The 15,678-nt window shown below is 33.4% G+C and overlaps 1 protein-coding gene across 1 annotated transcript in view; it reads right to left on the bottom strand.

Annotated features, from left to right (window-relative positions):
- Window positions 1-7,905: 7,905 nt before the first annotated feature.
- Window positions 7,906-15,678, bottom strand: part of LOC132841168 (restin homolog) — a 66,475-nt gene continuing 58,702 nt past the window's right edge. Inside the window, exons 6-15 of the mRNA XM_060863405.1 lie at window positions 15,341-15,538; window positions 15,066-15,250; window positions 14,729-14,771; window positions 13,391-14,580; window positions 13,104-13,116; window positions 12,226-12,420; window positions 11,464-11,654; window positions 11,220-11,246; window positions 8,939-9,026; window positions 7,906-8,670 (exon numbers count right to left, since the gene is read on the bottom strand). Coding sequence (XP_060719388.1) covers window positions 8,624-8,670; window positions 8,939-9,026; window positions 11,220-11,246; window positions 11,464-11,654; window positions 12,226-12,420; window positions 13,104-13,116; window positions 13,391-14,580; window positions 14,729-14,771; window positions 15,066-15,250; window positions 15,341-15,538 — 2,177 coding nt within the window. The 3' untranslated portion in view covers window positions 7,906-8,623. The remainder of the gene's footprint in view (window positions 8,671-8,938; window positions 9,027-11,219; window positions 11,247-11,463; window positions 11,655-12,225; window positions 12,421-13,103; window positions 13,117-13,390; window positions 14,581-14,728; window positions 14,772-15,065; window positions 15,251-15,340; window positions 15,539-15,678) is intronic.

Consider the following 15,678-nt stretch of genomic DNA (forward strand, 5'->3'; position numbering starts at 1 on the left):
TGACATCATGAAGAAAACACCTTTATTAGGTTTGTAGATGGTGCAAATACATCAGTTAAAAAAAAGGAAAACATTGAATGTTAGAATAAATCTAAAATGCTGCTTTGTGAAACAGAAACCCAGTGAGTTTATCAGACAGTAAACTGGATTATGATGGCTGATAAAATCTTCTGACTGAATGGTGATATACCAAAACATTAAACAATATAAAACAAAATATTTGATATAAATAAATATATTATATAATAAAAAAAACTACTGTTTTATGTTCAGGATTGACAACCTTTAAAGCCTTTGTATATCTAACTTACTTGCCATCTTTATCTTCCTGTAAGTTCAGACTAAAAGAAGTGTGTGTGTGAGAGAGAGAGAGAGAGAGAGAGAGAGAGAGAGAGAGAGAGATTCAGTGCCATCGTCTTTCTCTTTCTATGTCATGTAGGTAATCAAACCCAATATCATATTATATTTAAATATATTATTTAACAGCTCTTTACTCACCTCTTTATCTGCTGCTTTAGAAGAACTCACACACAACAAGCTGAACTGTTTCACTTTCATGTTCACTTTTGATGCAGACTCGCTGGACCCACTTCCTGTTCTAGTCTTCCTCTCTAGACTTCATATTTACTTTAGTAAAGTCTTTATTCACAGTGTATGTGCTAACCCTTCTATATGTGTCCCTGTGTTAACTGTAGCTAACACCTTGAAAAACTTGGTGTGAGGTCCATATTCTTAAGGACACTGGACTCTGGTATTATGTATTTAAACTCACTTCTGATGTTCTGAACTCTGAAATAAAATAAACAATAGCTTCTTGTTGTTGTTGTTTTTTCTCTTGTGAAAATAGTAAAGGACATTATGTTAGACATTTGTGTCTAATTCTCTTCTAACTTTGGTTTTCTTTCAGTTAATTTTTACCTGTGTTAACTGTGTGCCCTAATCATCTGCTCACATTGGACAGATTCATCAGATGCAGAAACATAACTGTGGAGGGAAAAATCATGCAGCCAGAAACAAATTATTAATGTATGTGTATTTATACAACTGCTTCAAGACAAATATAAAACTGTTCTGATATCAGCACATGTAACTATAGAACATTGTATATGGAGAACATTAATGACTCATCAGTCCATTTAGATCTTCTCCCATACTGAGGTGTAGCTCCTTATTAGTGCAGGAGAAAATAAATAAATATATGTGATAAGTTTATAAAATATCAGCTTTTACTATTAGTGTGAAGTTGAGTTATTTACTTACCAACACTGTGAGAAGTATCATGTAAAACAACAGAGAGAAATGTAATGTTAGATAAAATACAATGAGATAAACTTATGATTTACAGTCAGAACAGCTGATAAACAATCTTCACTCTGTGCTTTCAAAGATGTTCAGCTACAATTTTAACTATTTTAATAAAATATAACAACAGATAGTGAATCATTATGTCAGAAAACTGAGGTGTCGTCATGTATTAAAACCCAGACCCAATCACAGGGAAGCTAAAAACACTGCATCAGTTACCTCAAAGTTAATACAGTGTTAGTAATAAAAATGTAACATGTTAAACTGTACTGTTATAATTTTTACAGGAATATTAATCTTATCATTGTTAGGAAAAAGTTTTAGTGCTTTGACTCATGAATTACTGATTTGAGCTGCAGTACGTTACTCATCTGAATGAAGAAGTTCGCTCTTATTCTCCACTCATTCTGTCAGTGCAGTTCATTTAAAAACTAGTGACTGGTTAAACTTAACAAGGTTAACTGAGCTCATAAAAATGACTATGGAGCTGTAAATTAAAAAAAAAAAATACAAGATCCTGTTGTTGACCTCTTTATTACAGTTATTGTACATTTCTACATGCAAAACATTCCATAAACCTTTCAGTAAATACACATTCAATTTTATTGCACACCCAGATAATGTAGAAATGTGTCACTCATTCAGCTGTTTGTGTTTCTGTTACAGAAATGAGGCGTGAATTAAGAAGCAGAACAAGACACCAGGAGAAAAGAGCTTAGTGAAGTAACAGTGACACTAAAACATTATTAAACACAGGAAAAGTGTCACTACATGGTTTCAGTTCCTATGTATCTATCATTATAGACTCTCCTAACTAACACCATTACAGAATAAAACACTTGGAGGTGTTCAGTTAGAGGAAAATGATTAATGATTAGGTTACTGTTCCCACCTGGAAATAGATTATTTACTTACTACAAACATTCTTAGTGTTTATTAAATAAAGAATGACACGTTACTTTTCCCATTTAGTTTAACATGTAAATACTGTGGAACGTGTGAGTTATCAGATATAACAGGAATAATAACAGCTATAGATGTGTGATTCCTTCATCAGTCTCTCTCTTTTCTCTGTCTTGATGCTGATAAATAGAAAATAAAGCAGTCACATCACAGAGAAAGCGTCTGAACTGGAGATCTGCTATTTCAGTTCCAGTTTACATGTCACATGTGGTATAATCTGAAACCCTCCTCCTGTTGGTGAGTTTTAGATGAACATCATAGCAGCACACACACTCTGACATGTCAAGAGAAAATGTCTCACAATGCCAGACCTTTATTAAGACTGTTTTTGTTTACACAAATTCATCCTCTAGTTGATTGTTGAAATAAAATAGGGTTCAAAATATTAACATCATGTACTGTACCTGTTTTCTTGGCTCTTGCATTAGAGTCAGAGATTCTTTGGTAACTTGGAATACGTGGTATATAAACATATTTAAATAAAAATGCTAAATAAGTACAGACATATGTACATGTTCACATTTATTCATACAGTTTATACACAATTAAATGTACAATCAAATATATACGTCATTCATAAATATTTTCACAAATTCATTTTTCTACTAAAATTTTACAAAATGTAAACAAAATATCAATCTCATTGAGATATATAACATTAAAGCCATATATGGCAACAGTATGGCAATATTCTAAAAAGTTTCGGGTTTTACAAAGTTTATAAAGTCTGATATATATATATATAAGTCTATATATATATATATATATATATATAAATCATTAATCATTTTTCACTTTTCCCAGCTGATGATTCTGGATCTGTCTGTTCCTGCAGCTGCTTTGTTTTCTCCTCTAGAAGTCTGTCTTTCTCCTGAAGCTCTTTGTCTCTTCCCATTAGCTGTGTCTCTCTCTCAGTTAGAAGTCTGTCTTTCTCTTCAAGCTGTTGGTTTTTTTCTGCTAACTCAGATTTCTGTTGCTCCACTACGATCATCATGTCCTGTAGTTGTCTCTGCTTGTCCTGCAGCTCCTGTCCCAGTGTGTCCAGTTTATTTGTACTGGTTTCCAGCTCTTTATCTGTGTTCTTCAGCTGTGTTTCTTTCTCCTTCAGCAGTTTGTTCAGATTCTCTAATTGTGTGTTTTTATTAGAGTTTATTAGAGTTTATTGAGACAGTTCCTGTCCCAGTGTGTCCAGTTTATTTGTACTGGTTTCCAGTTCTTTCACCACACTCTCCAGTTGTCTCTCTTTGTCCTCTAATTGTGTCTGATTAATTTCTAACATCATACTTGATTTTCTCAATTCTTCTCTTACTTCACTGAGCTGTTTCTCCTTCTCTTCCAGTGTCTTGTCCTTCTTCTGCAGTGTTTGTGTATTTTCTGTCAGAAGTCTGTCTTTCTCCTGAAGTTGTTCATCTCTTTCTGTGAGTTTATTTGTACTGGTTTCCGGTTCTTCCTTCACACTCACCAGTTGTCTCTCTTTGTCCTGCAGCTCCTGTCCCAGTGTGTCCAGTTTATTTGTACTGGTTTCCAGCTCTTTATCTGTGTTCTTCAGCTGTGTTTCTTTCTCCTTCAGCAGTTTGTTCAGATTCTCTAGTTGTGTGTTTTTCTCCTCCACGTGTCGCTGACTGTCTTCTAACACCTTAATTGTTTTGTCCAGTTCAGCTCTTGTCTGTTTGAGCTGTTTCTCCTTCTCTTCCAGTGTCTTGTCCTTCTTCTGAAGTGTTTGTGTATTTTCTGTCAGAAGTCTGTCTTTCTCCTGAAGTTGTTTATCTCTTTCTATGAGTTTATTTGTACTGGTTTCTAGTTCTTTTACCACACTCACCAGTTGTGTGTTTTTGTCTTCCAACTGCTCCAAAAGGTCTCTGTTTTTTTCCATTAAGTCAGTTTTCTGTTGTTTTTTCAGTTTTTCCTCTTCATTTCTATCTTTCTCTTCACTGACTCTTGTTTTCTTTCTCAGTTCTATATAACACAAGCAAACATACAAACACATGTGCACACACACACACACACACACACACACACACACACACACACACACACACACACACACACACACACAGTGATTGATTTTGTTAAATGATTGGTTGGTTGATTCATTGCTTTTATTTTTTACATTACTATTTACAGCTGGTTTAATAAAGTTTAATAAAGTGATCTTTGTGATGATGATGATGATGATGTTTAATGTTATTAAAATGTTATGCAATTATCTATGTAATATAAGACAGAAATGTAGGTTTATTGATCCACTCAGTAGTTTTGTATCAAGTAATTAAGAACTAATTGTTAGTAAGCACTTGTATGTGCTATAGATTTATACAATAATGTGTCATATATGCTTTTATTTTTGACTAAGAATGAATAAACCTCTTCCATAATATTTGCTTAAATTAAATAAAAATACCAGATATTGTGAAGTTTTGTCCAGTGATTCATTATTCTTCAGACACTGCAGTAATCCTTTATCTTCATAGAACAGACAGTCGACTGTGATCATATTCTTTCTGTTTACATATCTGCTGCTGTCTGGAACAACACACTCTGGATCAAATATGTGATGGAGCACCACCAGGACTACAGGTTTGGTGTCTGTAAAAAAATCCATACAATTTATTCACTATATGCAAAAGTAATTCGTCAAACACAATGCATTATTTTAGAGAATATTTTGTAAGTACCTGAAAAATTATGTAGAATTTTCATTGCTGCTTCAATGTCAGTTCCAGGTCGTTTCACAATCGGGCAGAAAACCAGAATAAAATCACACTCATCCTCTGTATTCACCTCCTTCAGGTGAACTCGTTGTTTAAGATGAGTTATGAAGTCCTCGTGGGAATTCAGTGTTTTTCCAGATAAAATTAGCTTAAACTTTAAATCTGTGAACAAACAGGAAAAGCATTTTTTTTTATTTTTTATTATCTATTAAATATAGATTATATTTATACCACAATTATTTCCATATACTATAAAAACTACAATTTGTATGAATTCCTACATTTTAATAATGTTCACTGGTCCACGATCCAAGATGTTTATTAAAACGCTCATCCAAGAAGATTCCAAATAGGAACGTTATATATAAATGTTTATATAAAGAGGAAAAGATGAAGAGGATTTTGGCTGACAGAGTAGGAGTAAAAGAAAGATGTTGTGCTAAAATTCAGTCTAATCTAATTGAGCATTGAATCAAACATGATTTTCGCAGATGTTTTGTTCAACTTTGCCAGCAGAGAAAATTTCACATGTTCACTTTTTTGGCCAAAAACAACTCAGTGATCAATGTAGTGTCTGTTCTCACTGAATATTTGGAATTTTCTTATACTCACATGATGTTTCATTCCATAATGCAGATGCACCCTGTGGGAACAAATTACACACCCTGTGGTTTTCACACTGTTCAAGATAATCTCAATTAAATAAAGTCTATAACAGGCTGTAACAGTGTTTCTTCAACTAAGAATATAGTTAGATTATAATAAAGTTTGTCTAAAACTAGAAAATCAGAATAAGTGGCTTATGTCATCAATCAAATTCATCTGGACTTGTGAACAAAAAGGAAATCACATGAACAGAAATAATCCCTCAGTGTAATAATAGCTCTGTGAATAAGTGGATGTTTCCTCTTCCCATCAGCAGAGGTCGCTCTCTCTTATTCTGGGTTAGTTCATGCTTTTTCACTACAAAAGGACATTAATATTCATTGCAGTGCCTTGATGATATTTATTATTGTGTAAATCCTGATTGCCTTTATATGCTTTACTCCACCTTGGATTTTGTTTATTTATTTATTTATTTACTTACTTACTTACTTACTTTTACCAGATATATTGATTTGTGGATTGTGTTTTCAGTTGTTTTTGCTGTGCTGTTATTGAAATATTTTCATCAAAACTTTTTTTTTATCTAGTTTTCATTCTGCATTTGAGAGACAAAAGAAATAATAATCATTGAATAAAACACTTTGGGATATTAGACAAAAAATTTAGGAGGATTAGAAAACAAAAAGCTTTTCTGAAAATCCAAAATTGCTGACAGGAAGTTCACTTGACAGGAAGCATTTACTTTATAATACTCCAGAAAATTATTGGGGGCAAAAAAACTTCAATTAAATAGTGAAAACATAAAGGATTAAATAGCGTCTAATATCATTTGAAGTAAATTACCATCCAAAAGAGGAAAATAGTCATTTTATTTACTTACCCCTGTAATAATGTACAGAACAAAAGAAGAGAAAGGAAAAACATCATTAGTAAACAACAGCAGAGTATAAAATAGTGTCACTTTCAGTTCTATTCTGTAATATTGTCCATTGGAGTTTATGTACAGAAAGAAAACACCAAAATCTATTTAGACTAAAGAGAAAAATTTTATATTCATATAATATCAATAAAAAACAATACTGCAGATTTATAGACCTCTACTGAGAGTTTTCTCTTTTAGACCCTTTAATACTCACCTGATTCTTTAGACTTCCCAGAACCGAACTGAAATATATATATATAAAAAATAATAACATTCTAGTACATTTTCTGTGCTCTATTAAAATTTAATCTGATAAGCAAATAATCTATGCATGGTACCTATGATTACCATCAATGAAAAGATTTGAGCAAATTTTTAGTATAAACCTACCCATGATAAAACACCTGTTTAAAACATCAGAAAGAAACATGATATTAAGATGACATCATGAAGAAAACACTTTTGTTAAGTTTGTAGATGGTGAAAATACATCAGTTTAAAAAAAAGGAAAACACTGAATGTTAGAATAAATTTAAAATGATGTTTTGTGAAACAGAAACTTTATCAGACTCTTTTAACAGGCTTATGATGACCGATGAAATCCTCTGACTGAATGGTCATATCCCAAAATATGAAACAATATAAAACACTGTTTTATGTTCAGAAATGACAGTCTTTAAACCTTTGTATATCTAACTTACTGTCCATGTTTATCTTCCTGTAGGTTCAGACTAAAAGGAGAGAGAGAGAGAGAGAGAGAGAGAGAGGGAGATTCAGTGTCATCATCTCTCTCTTTCTATGTCATGAAGGTAATCAAACCCAATATCATAGTATATTTAAATATATTATTTAACAGCTCTTTACTCACTTCTTTATCTGCTTTAGAGGAACTTACACACAACAAGCTGAACTGTTTCACTTTCACCTTCACTGCTGACGCAGACTCACTGGTTGCACCCTTCCCACTTCCTGTTTTAATAGATAATAAAAGAAAAAAAAAGTCTTCCTCTCTTGACGTTATATTTACTTTAATAAAATCTTTATTCACTGTAAGCTTATTTCAAATGTCATTTTTATCCTCTACAGTGTATGTGCTAACCCTTCTATATGTGTCCCCGTGTTAACTGTAGTTAATACCTTGAAAAACTTGGTGTGAGGTCCATATTCTTAAGGACACTGGACTCTGGTATTATGTATTTAAATTCACTTCTGATGCTCTGAACTCTGAAATAAACTAAACAATAGCTTCAGACTGCAGAATAAAGAGTGTACGTGAAACTGTAACCATGTATACAAATAGTAGGTCTTATATCTTTCTTTCTTTATATAGATATTTAATTAGTTAATTAGTTCATGCAGTTTCCTGCATCATTGCTTTGAGGTAACTGTTTTTCTATGAACTAAGTAAAGTCAGTATTCTGCTCTAACAGTGCAGTGACTGTAGGATTTCAGTTTTTCCCCCAAATCTGTTGTGAACACAAGCACAACCAGGAACACTGCAGTGCTTTCACTTTGTTATTCCACACCCAGTCACACCATGAGCTGATCTGACAGCAGGTCTGACCAGAAATACAGAGTAAGGATCATTGTTTATACATGAACCAAAGTGAACCTCAAATGGAATTACATACAGTTTTGTGTGGAAAAGAAAGGAACATTAACGTCATGCCCTACTAGTTAAAAAGAAAAAGTTGTTTCCTGTTATTAAGACATTTAACAATTTGGTATAAAACAAAATACCAAATTATTGCACTTTTTATCCCAAGTTGATCAAATACATATACAATTAAATTATGTTGTATTTTTAACAGGCATTATATTGTCATTAAGCTGTTTAAAATTTCATGAAATGATATTTTGTTCAAATGGATTGGTATTTTAGTACAAAGAAAGAAAAAAAACCTGTCCACCTTCTTTGTTACCAAATGCTTACTGCTCCCAGAGGGATCACGCCTTCTAGGTTTGATGGGTGAGGGCAGGTACAAATGTCTAAAGACTGACAAGGCAAGTCTACCTCAGCAAAGTGCGGCTCCGTATCAACAACTAGTCATAAAAGAAGAGGGCAAGTCACTATAAGTAGAGATAATACAGAATAGTTTATACCAAGTCGGTAACTTCATCTACTGGTTGCAGCTTTGTCCATTATGTGACCTGTGACCTGTGCTGCATGGACACATATATCTGTTTAAAAATATATTTAACACACCATGCTAATGAATCTCTACAATGTGCAATCAGAGGGAAATAGCAAACCTTTTACTGAAATATAAAAAATGTAAGTAAAGATTTCTGATGTTCATTTCAGCTTTTATTCATTTTCTTAATCAGAAATGAAACACAGTTTATTCTATTAGCATTTAATACACATGTATTAGTGTATTAAATAAATAAAACACATAAATCCCAGCCATTTAAGTAATTCAATATGTACTATTCTGTTGTAAGAGCCACCCTTCCTTTAGCTCATTTTTCTGTCCGGTTGTTATTGCTTCATTTTCCTCACTGGCTTCACTTTTTTTTTCTAAAAAAAAAAAAACAACAACACAAGAAACACAGAAAAAACATCTTTAAATATTAGGTCTTATATCTTTCTTTCTTTATGTTCTTGTTTCTTTCTTTATTTAGATATTTAATTAGTTGATTAGTTCATGCAGTTCCCTGCATCATTGCTTTCATAGATATCTATACACTAGATGTCGCCTTGTGGTCCTAAAAATGCGCCAAATCCGCCGCCATCTTTGTACAGTGCTCTTGTACTTTATGCATGGACGATGCCGGACTTCTGTGCTGCATTTGGATGTTCAAACGAAAGAAATCTAACAACCGGACAGCAAGGGATTACATTTCACAGGTGAGAATGTGTTTTATGATATTGAATGTTAGGAAATTATATTTCTTATTACGTTGGTTTGTTTCAGTCCTTATTTAACGACAGCAGCTAATCCATGCTAGTTACCCATTAGTTTTTGAAAGTTAGGAAAACTGACAATGTTTGTAGATTCCGAAGCTCTTAATAACGACATTAAAAATTGACCCATGCTTTTTATGCTTAAAAGTGAAAAGACCCAACTTTATGTATGTTCTGTAAGATTTCCTTATCTGTCAAACATATTTTATTAGATTGTCCTGGACTTAACACTTAAGGACATATTTAATGACATTAAGCTTGAAAAGGTTTTGGATTTTTATTATCGTATGTTAATTAAAAAAAATGTATAATATGACTTGCTGTTTATATGTTTTTGTTTTTATTGTATTTATATGATATTTGTGTTTTTGTAATTGAATTTTTGCCATGAAAATAGCTTTTGATTGCTGACATGGCATTAAATAAAATAATCTGAATCTGAATCTGTTTGTAGATTCCCAAGTGATAAACAGAGGTCAGTCATGGACAAGTTGCAGGGATACTAAACACTTTTTTTAATGGTTAATTCAGCTGACAGTACTGGAAAGATGTCAACATTACGTTATGTTGGAAGTTCAGCCTCAAAGTCAAACTTTGTTTTTTTTTTTTGGTTTATGTGACTTTAGTACATACTTATTTAATGTTGCAAAAGTATTGCGGGAAAGGAATAAATAAAAGATTGAACTTTGGCACCTCAACTATCTAACTTTTACATTATGTTCCTCTTGAATTTATATTGACGCATTCGTTCCAATGTACTGCCCTATACAAGGCGACATCTAGTGTATATATCTATGATTGCGTTGAGGTAAATGTTCTTCCTCATAGATGTGCAAATTCTGCCTCATTGTGGATGAACTAAGTAAAGTCAGTATTCTGCTCTAATAGTGCAGTGACTGTAGGATTTCAGTTTTTCCCCCAAATCTGTTGTGAACACAAACACAACCATGAACACTGCAGTGCTTTCACTTTGTTATTCCACACCCAGTCACAACATGAGCTGATCTGACAGCAGGTCTATTTCCATATTAATTTAATATACAAATTTAACAATTTTCATCTCTATTTTAACTCCTCACCTCTTTTTTAGTACAAGGCCCTGACGACATTCTACTGAAGAAAACTAATACACAATAAAAATATTGGCATAAAAATAAATAAATGATTTTCTTTGTTAAATAACAGCTTGTTTTTTATGCTTTCATCACCAGGCATAGAAGAATTTGTTCATTAAGTGTTACTACAGAATCAATAATGTATAAGAATCTTCTGTGATAGAAAATTCTTCTGTTAAAAAGCTGTCATTTTACAGCAGTACAAGATCAATACAGTACATGTGGATTGTTGGTGGTACATGAGGCTCTCTTAATCTGTCTCAATATGTCAATGTCATGTCCACACTATAGTCCACACTATAGACTCCCACTAACACCATTGGCAAGAATCTGTGGGGTTTGTAGTCACACTTACTAATTAATTTAGATACTGGCTTACACTTTATAATAGTTTTATTCATGAGCAACTTGGTGAGATACTAGACAAGTTGAATAAAATAGCTACTGTTGCATTAATAAACATATTTAAAGTAACTACTTTGTTTTGCATTAGAGAGTGATTATTTACGTACCTAACTTTCAAATATGCAAATTAATTAACTGAATGAATTAAGAAATTGCTGAATATGCTGAATAGGTGAGGCAAATTTGGGTTTGGGGTTAGGCAAGGATGTATTTATATGACAGCAACATTATACTATTATTATTATTATTATTATTATTATTATTTTTAAGGTTGTTTGACTTACTTCCTTAGGGTCCTGTTTGTCGTGTTTCTGTGGAGTAAAATATGATGCATGTTAATATGAGGCATAAAAAGCATAATGCACTTAAAACACCGTGTTAATGGAAATACGAACATTTTAGCATAATGAAATCATAATAAAATATTTTTAAACTATTCTCTAACTTCTGTTGTTTCTTAGGTTCTAATATCTTTACATTAACACAGGGCAAACAGACAGAAAACCCACTGTACTTCAGGATACATACCACAATCTTAAGCCAATGTGCAACCTTTTTTATCGCTTCGTCATTCTTAGGGCACGAGAACAGTCCCTCGTCCTCACTGAACAGACAGTCAACGATGAAAGTTTTTTCTCTGGTCACAGTTCTGCTGCTGTCTGGTGTAATGAGCTCTCGATCAGATGTCTGATGGAGCATCACTATTGCGATGTATTTGTCTGTAAACATTTTTTTAAAGAAATGAATAAAGACTTTCTTTTCTTATATTCATTCATTCATCTTCTACCGCTTATCCAAACTACCTCGGGTCACGGGGAGCCTGTGCCTATCTCAGGCATCATCGGGCATCAAGGCAGGATACACCCTGGACGGAGTGCCAACCCATCGCAGGGCACACACACACACACACACACACACACACACTCATTCACTCACGCAATCACACACTAGGGACAATTTTTCCAGAGATGCCAATCAACCCACCATGCATGTCTTTGGATTGTTGGAGGAAACCGGAGTACACGGAGCAAACCCCCGAGGCACGGGGAGAACATGCAAACTCCACACACACAAGGCGGAGGCGGGAATCGAACCCCCAACCCTAGAGGTGTGAGGCGAACGTGCTAACTACTAAGCCACTGTGCCCCCCCCCTTTTCTTTATATATATATATATATATATATATATATATATATATATATATATATATATATATATATATATATATATATACTTTATATATCATAATTTAGACACATCATCAAAAATGATTAATGTTATTATAACAAACCTCCAAAGCTGTTAAGTTTTTGCAGTGCAGTCTGAATATCAGTTCCAGCTCGTGAAACATTGTGGACATAATATAGAACTGCTTTACACTTCTCCTCTGTAGACATCTTCATAGATTTTCTTATTTTTTTAAGTTCTTTTGTGAACTGTTCACAAGGTGCTTGTACCTTTGGAGGAATGACTTCATAGCATTTAACTGTTTTAGAGAAGCACAAAACAATAGATTAAATAAAGCAACACATACTGAATGTATGAGTATATTTGTACTCTGTTCTTTGACTCTGGATCTAAAATTTATTTTAGTTAAAATGACACTTATTAGGAGAAAAATGTAAAAACTCTGAAACATAAGTGATAACAATAGGGATTCATTATTAGATTCAATTATCATTATAAAAGAGAAGGAGCTTTTGTTCTCAATCACCATGTTATAGTTAAGTACAGCAACATGGTGTGTTTGTGCTTACAGCTTTAAGCTGGAATGGTTAAGCTGAGTGTACCTGTAGTGTGGTGAACAATTTCAGGAAGTGTTGAGGAAATATGGTAAAGAACATGATCAGTAGTAGCCTGATTTACAATCAATCATAGATAGACAAACTACATCATCCTGAAACATCCTAGAACATTCAAAATGTAATTTGATAGATATTTAAAATTAGAATATTAAGTGCTTTTAGATGTTGTTAACAAAATAAATCTGGAAAATAAACCTTTAATCTAAATTTGACAGTGATTTAGAATATTGGTTTAGGAAGAAAGTCTCATTCTAATATTGGCCTTTATGATAAAATGGCAAATATATACAACATTTGTCAAATCCAGATCGACATAAATTTTATCTCTTTACTGCGTTTCAGTACAAAAAAATGAAAGTCGTACCTTTTTTCTTTAGCTGTAAAAGAGACCAGAAAGAAATAATAGCATGAGAAAAAGACGTCAAGAAATTCATTCAAATCCGATTATTTTCAACTAAAGTAGACAAACAAAATTCTTACTAAACCTAAAAATGCTACATTCTGCACAAGCTATGAAATAGCTGAAATAGCTTTTTCTGTATGAAAATCAATCTTTTGTTAACAGATAATCAGACACACTATATGTACATATTTTAGCTGTGACTATTTCTCTTTTAACTTCTGTTTTTTTTTTTGCAGTTCATCTTTTACCTGAAAAAAGTGTGTGCCCTTCTGTTCCAGGGTCTCATCCTTCATCTCCAGTTGTTGTCTAGTTTCTGTCAGAAGTCTGTCTTTCTCCTGAAGCTCTTTGTCTCTTTCCATTAGCTGTGTCTCTCTCTCAGTTAGAAGTCTGTCTTTCTCCTTAAGCTGTTGGGTTTTTTCTGCTAACTCAGATTTGATCATCGTGTCCTGCAGTTGTCTCTGCTTGTCCTGCAGCTCCTGTCCCAGTGTGTCCAGTTTATTTGTACTGGTTTCCAGTTCTTTCACCACACTCTCCAGTTGTGTCTCTTTGTCCTTCAATTGTGTCTGATTCTTTTCTAACATCATATTTGATTTTCTCAATTCTTCTCTTACTTCACTGAGCTGTTTCTCCTTCTCTTCCAGTGTCTTGTCCTTCTTCTGAAGTGTTTGTCTATTTTCTGTCAGAAGTCTGTCTTTCTCCTGAAGTTGTTCATCTCTTTCTGTGAGTTTATTTGTACTGGTGTCCAGTTCTTTTACTGCACTCACCAGTTGTCTCTGCTTGTCCTGCAGCTCCTGTCCCAGTGTGTCCAGTTTATTTGTACTGGCTTCCAGCTCTTTATCTGTGTTCTTCAGCTGTGTTTCTTTCTCCTTCAGCAGTTTGTTCAGATTCTCTAGTTGTGTGTTTTTCTCCTCCACGTGTCGCTGCCTGTCTTCTAACTCCTTAATTGTTTTGTCCAGTTCAGCTCTTGTCTGTTTGAGCTGTTTGTCATTCTCCTGAAGTTGTTTATCTCTTTCTGTGAGTTTATTTGTACTGGTTTCCAGGTCTTTCACCACACTCTCCAGTTGTCTCTCTTTGTCCTTCAATTGTGTCTGATTCTTTTCTAACATCATATTTGATTTTCTCAATTCTTCTCTTACTTCACTGAGCTGTTTCTCCTTCTCTTCCAGTGTCTTGTCCTTCTTCTGAAGTGTTTGTGTATTTTCTGTCAGAGGTTCTTTATTTCTCTTTAAATTCTGTTTCATTATTGTTTCCTGACTCTCGTTTTTTTGCTCCATGTCCTCCACATTGTCAGTGTCGAGGTGTTCTGGGTTCAGTTGTTTATTTCTCTCAGGTTGAGAATTTCCGCTTTCCTCTGAAACATTAGTTGTTTGATCTGGTTTCATATTTGTACCTTCAATTCCTGTAACTTCCTTTTTAATGCTTCTTGCACTGTTTCTGACTATGCAAAACACACACACACACACACACACACACACACACACACACACACACACACACACACACACACACACACACACACAGATTAATTGATATATTTTACATTACTATCTTAAGAAACAAACAAAAAAAAAATCAGTCACACTCACCTTCCTTTTGCCTTTTCATGTTTTCACAGTTTATATATTCCTTCTGTTAAAAAGCAGAAGACGTTCATTTACAAATAATTACATAGGTCGGGTAAATTATACACACTTTAGAGCAGCTCTGCTGACAGATTAATAAAGTGCTCTTTGTGTGTGTAAGGAAACAACACATTATTATTATTATTATTATTATTATTATTATTATTATTATTATTATTATTATTATTATTATTATTATTATTGTTTTTTTAAATCTTATGTAAATCCAGAAATGTAGGTTTATTCATCTACTCAATTCATCTATTCAACTATTTTCCAAGCTTAATTTAAATAAAAATACCAGATATTGTGAAGTTTTGTCCAGTGATTCTTTATTCTTCAGACACTGCAGTAATCCTTTATCTTCATAGAACAGACAGTCGACTGCGATCATATTCTTTCTGTTTACACATTTGATGCTGTCTGGAACAACACACTCTGGATCAAATGTGTGATGGAGCACCACCAGGACTACAGGTTTGGTGCCTGTAAAAAAATCAGTACAATGTATTCGCTATATTCAAAAGTAATTCAGCAAACATAATGCATTATTTTAGAGAATTTTTTTTTGAGTACCTGAAATATTGTGTAGACGTTTCATTGCTGCTTCAATGTCAGTTCCAGCTCGTGACACAATCGTGCAGAAACCCAGAATAAAATCACACTCATCCTCTGTATTCACCTCCTTCAGGTGAACTCGTTGGTTAAGATGAGTTATGAAGTCCTCGTGGGAATTCAGTGTTTTTCCAGATAAAATCAGCTTAAACTTTAAATCTGTGAATAAACAGGAAAAACATTTATTTATTTTTTATTATTTATTAAAAATACAATACACAACAATGTATTTAACAATGTTCACTGGTCCACGATCCAAGATGTTTATTAAAACGCTCACCCAAGAAGCTTCCAAATAG

The sequence above is a fragment of the Tachysurus vachellii genome, chromosome 26 (assembly GCF_030014155.1).
Source record: "Tachysurus vachellii isolate PV-2020 chromosome 26, HZAU_Pvac_v1, whole genome shotgun sequence".
NCBI lineage: Eukaryota > Metazoa > Chordata > Actinopteri > Siluriformes > Bagridae > Tachysurus > Tachysurus vachellii.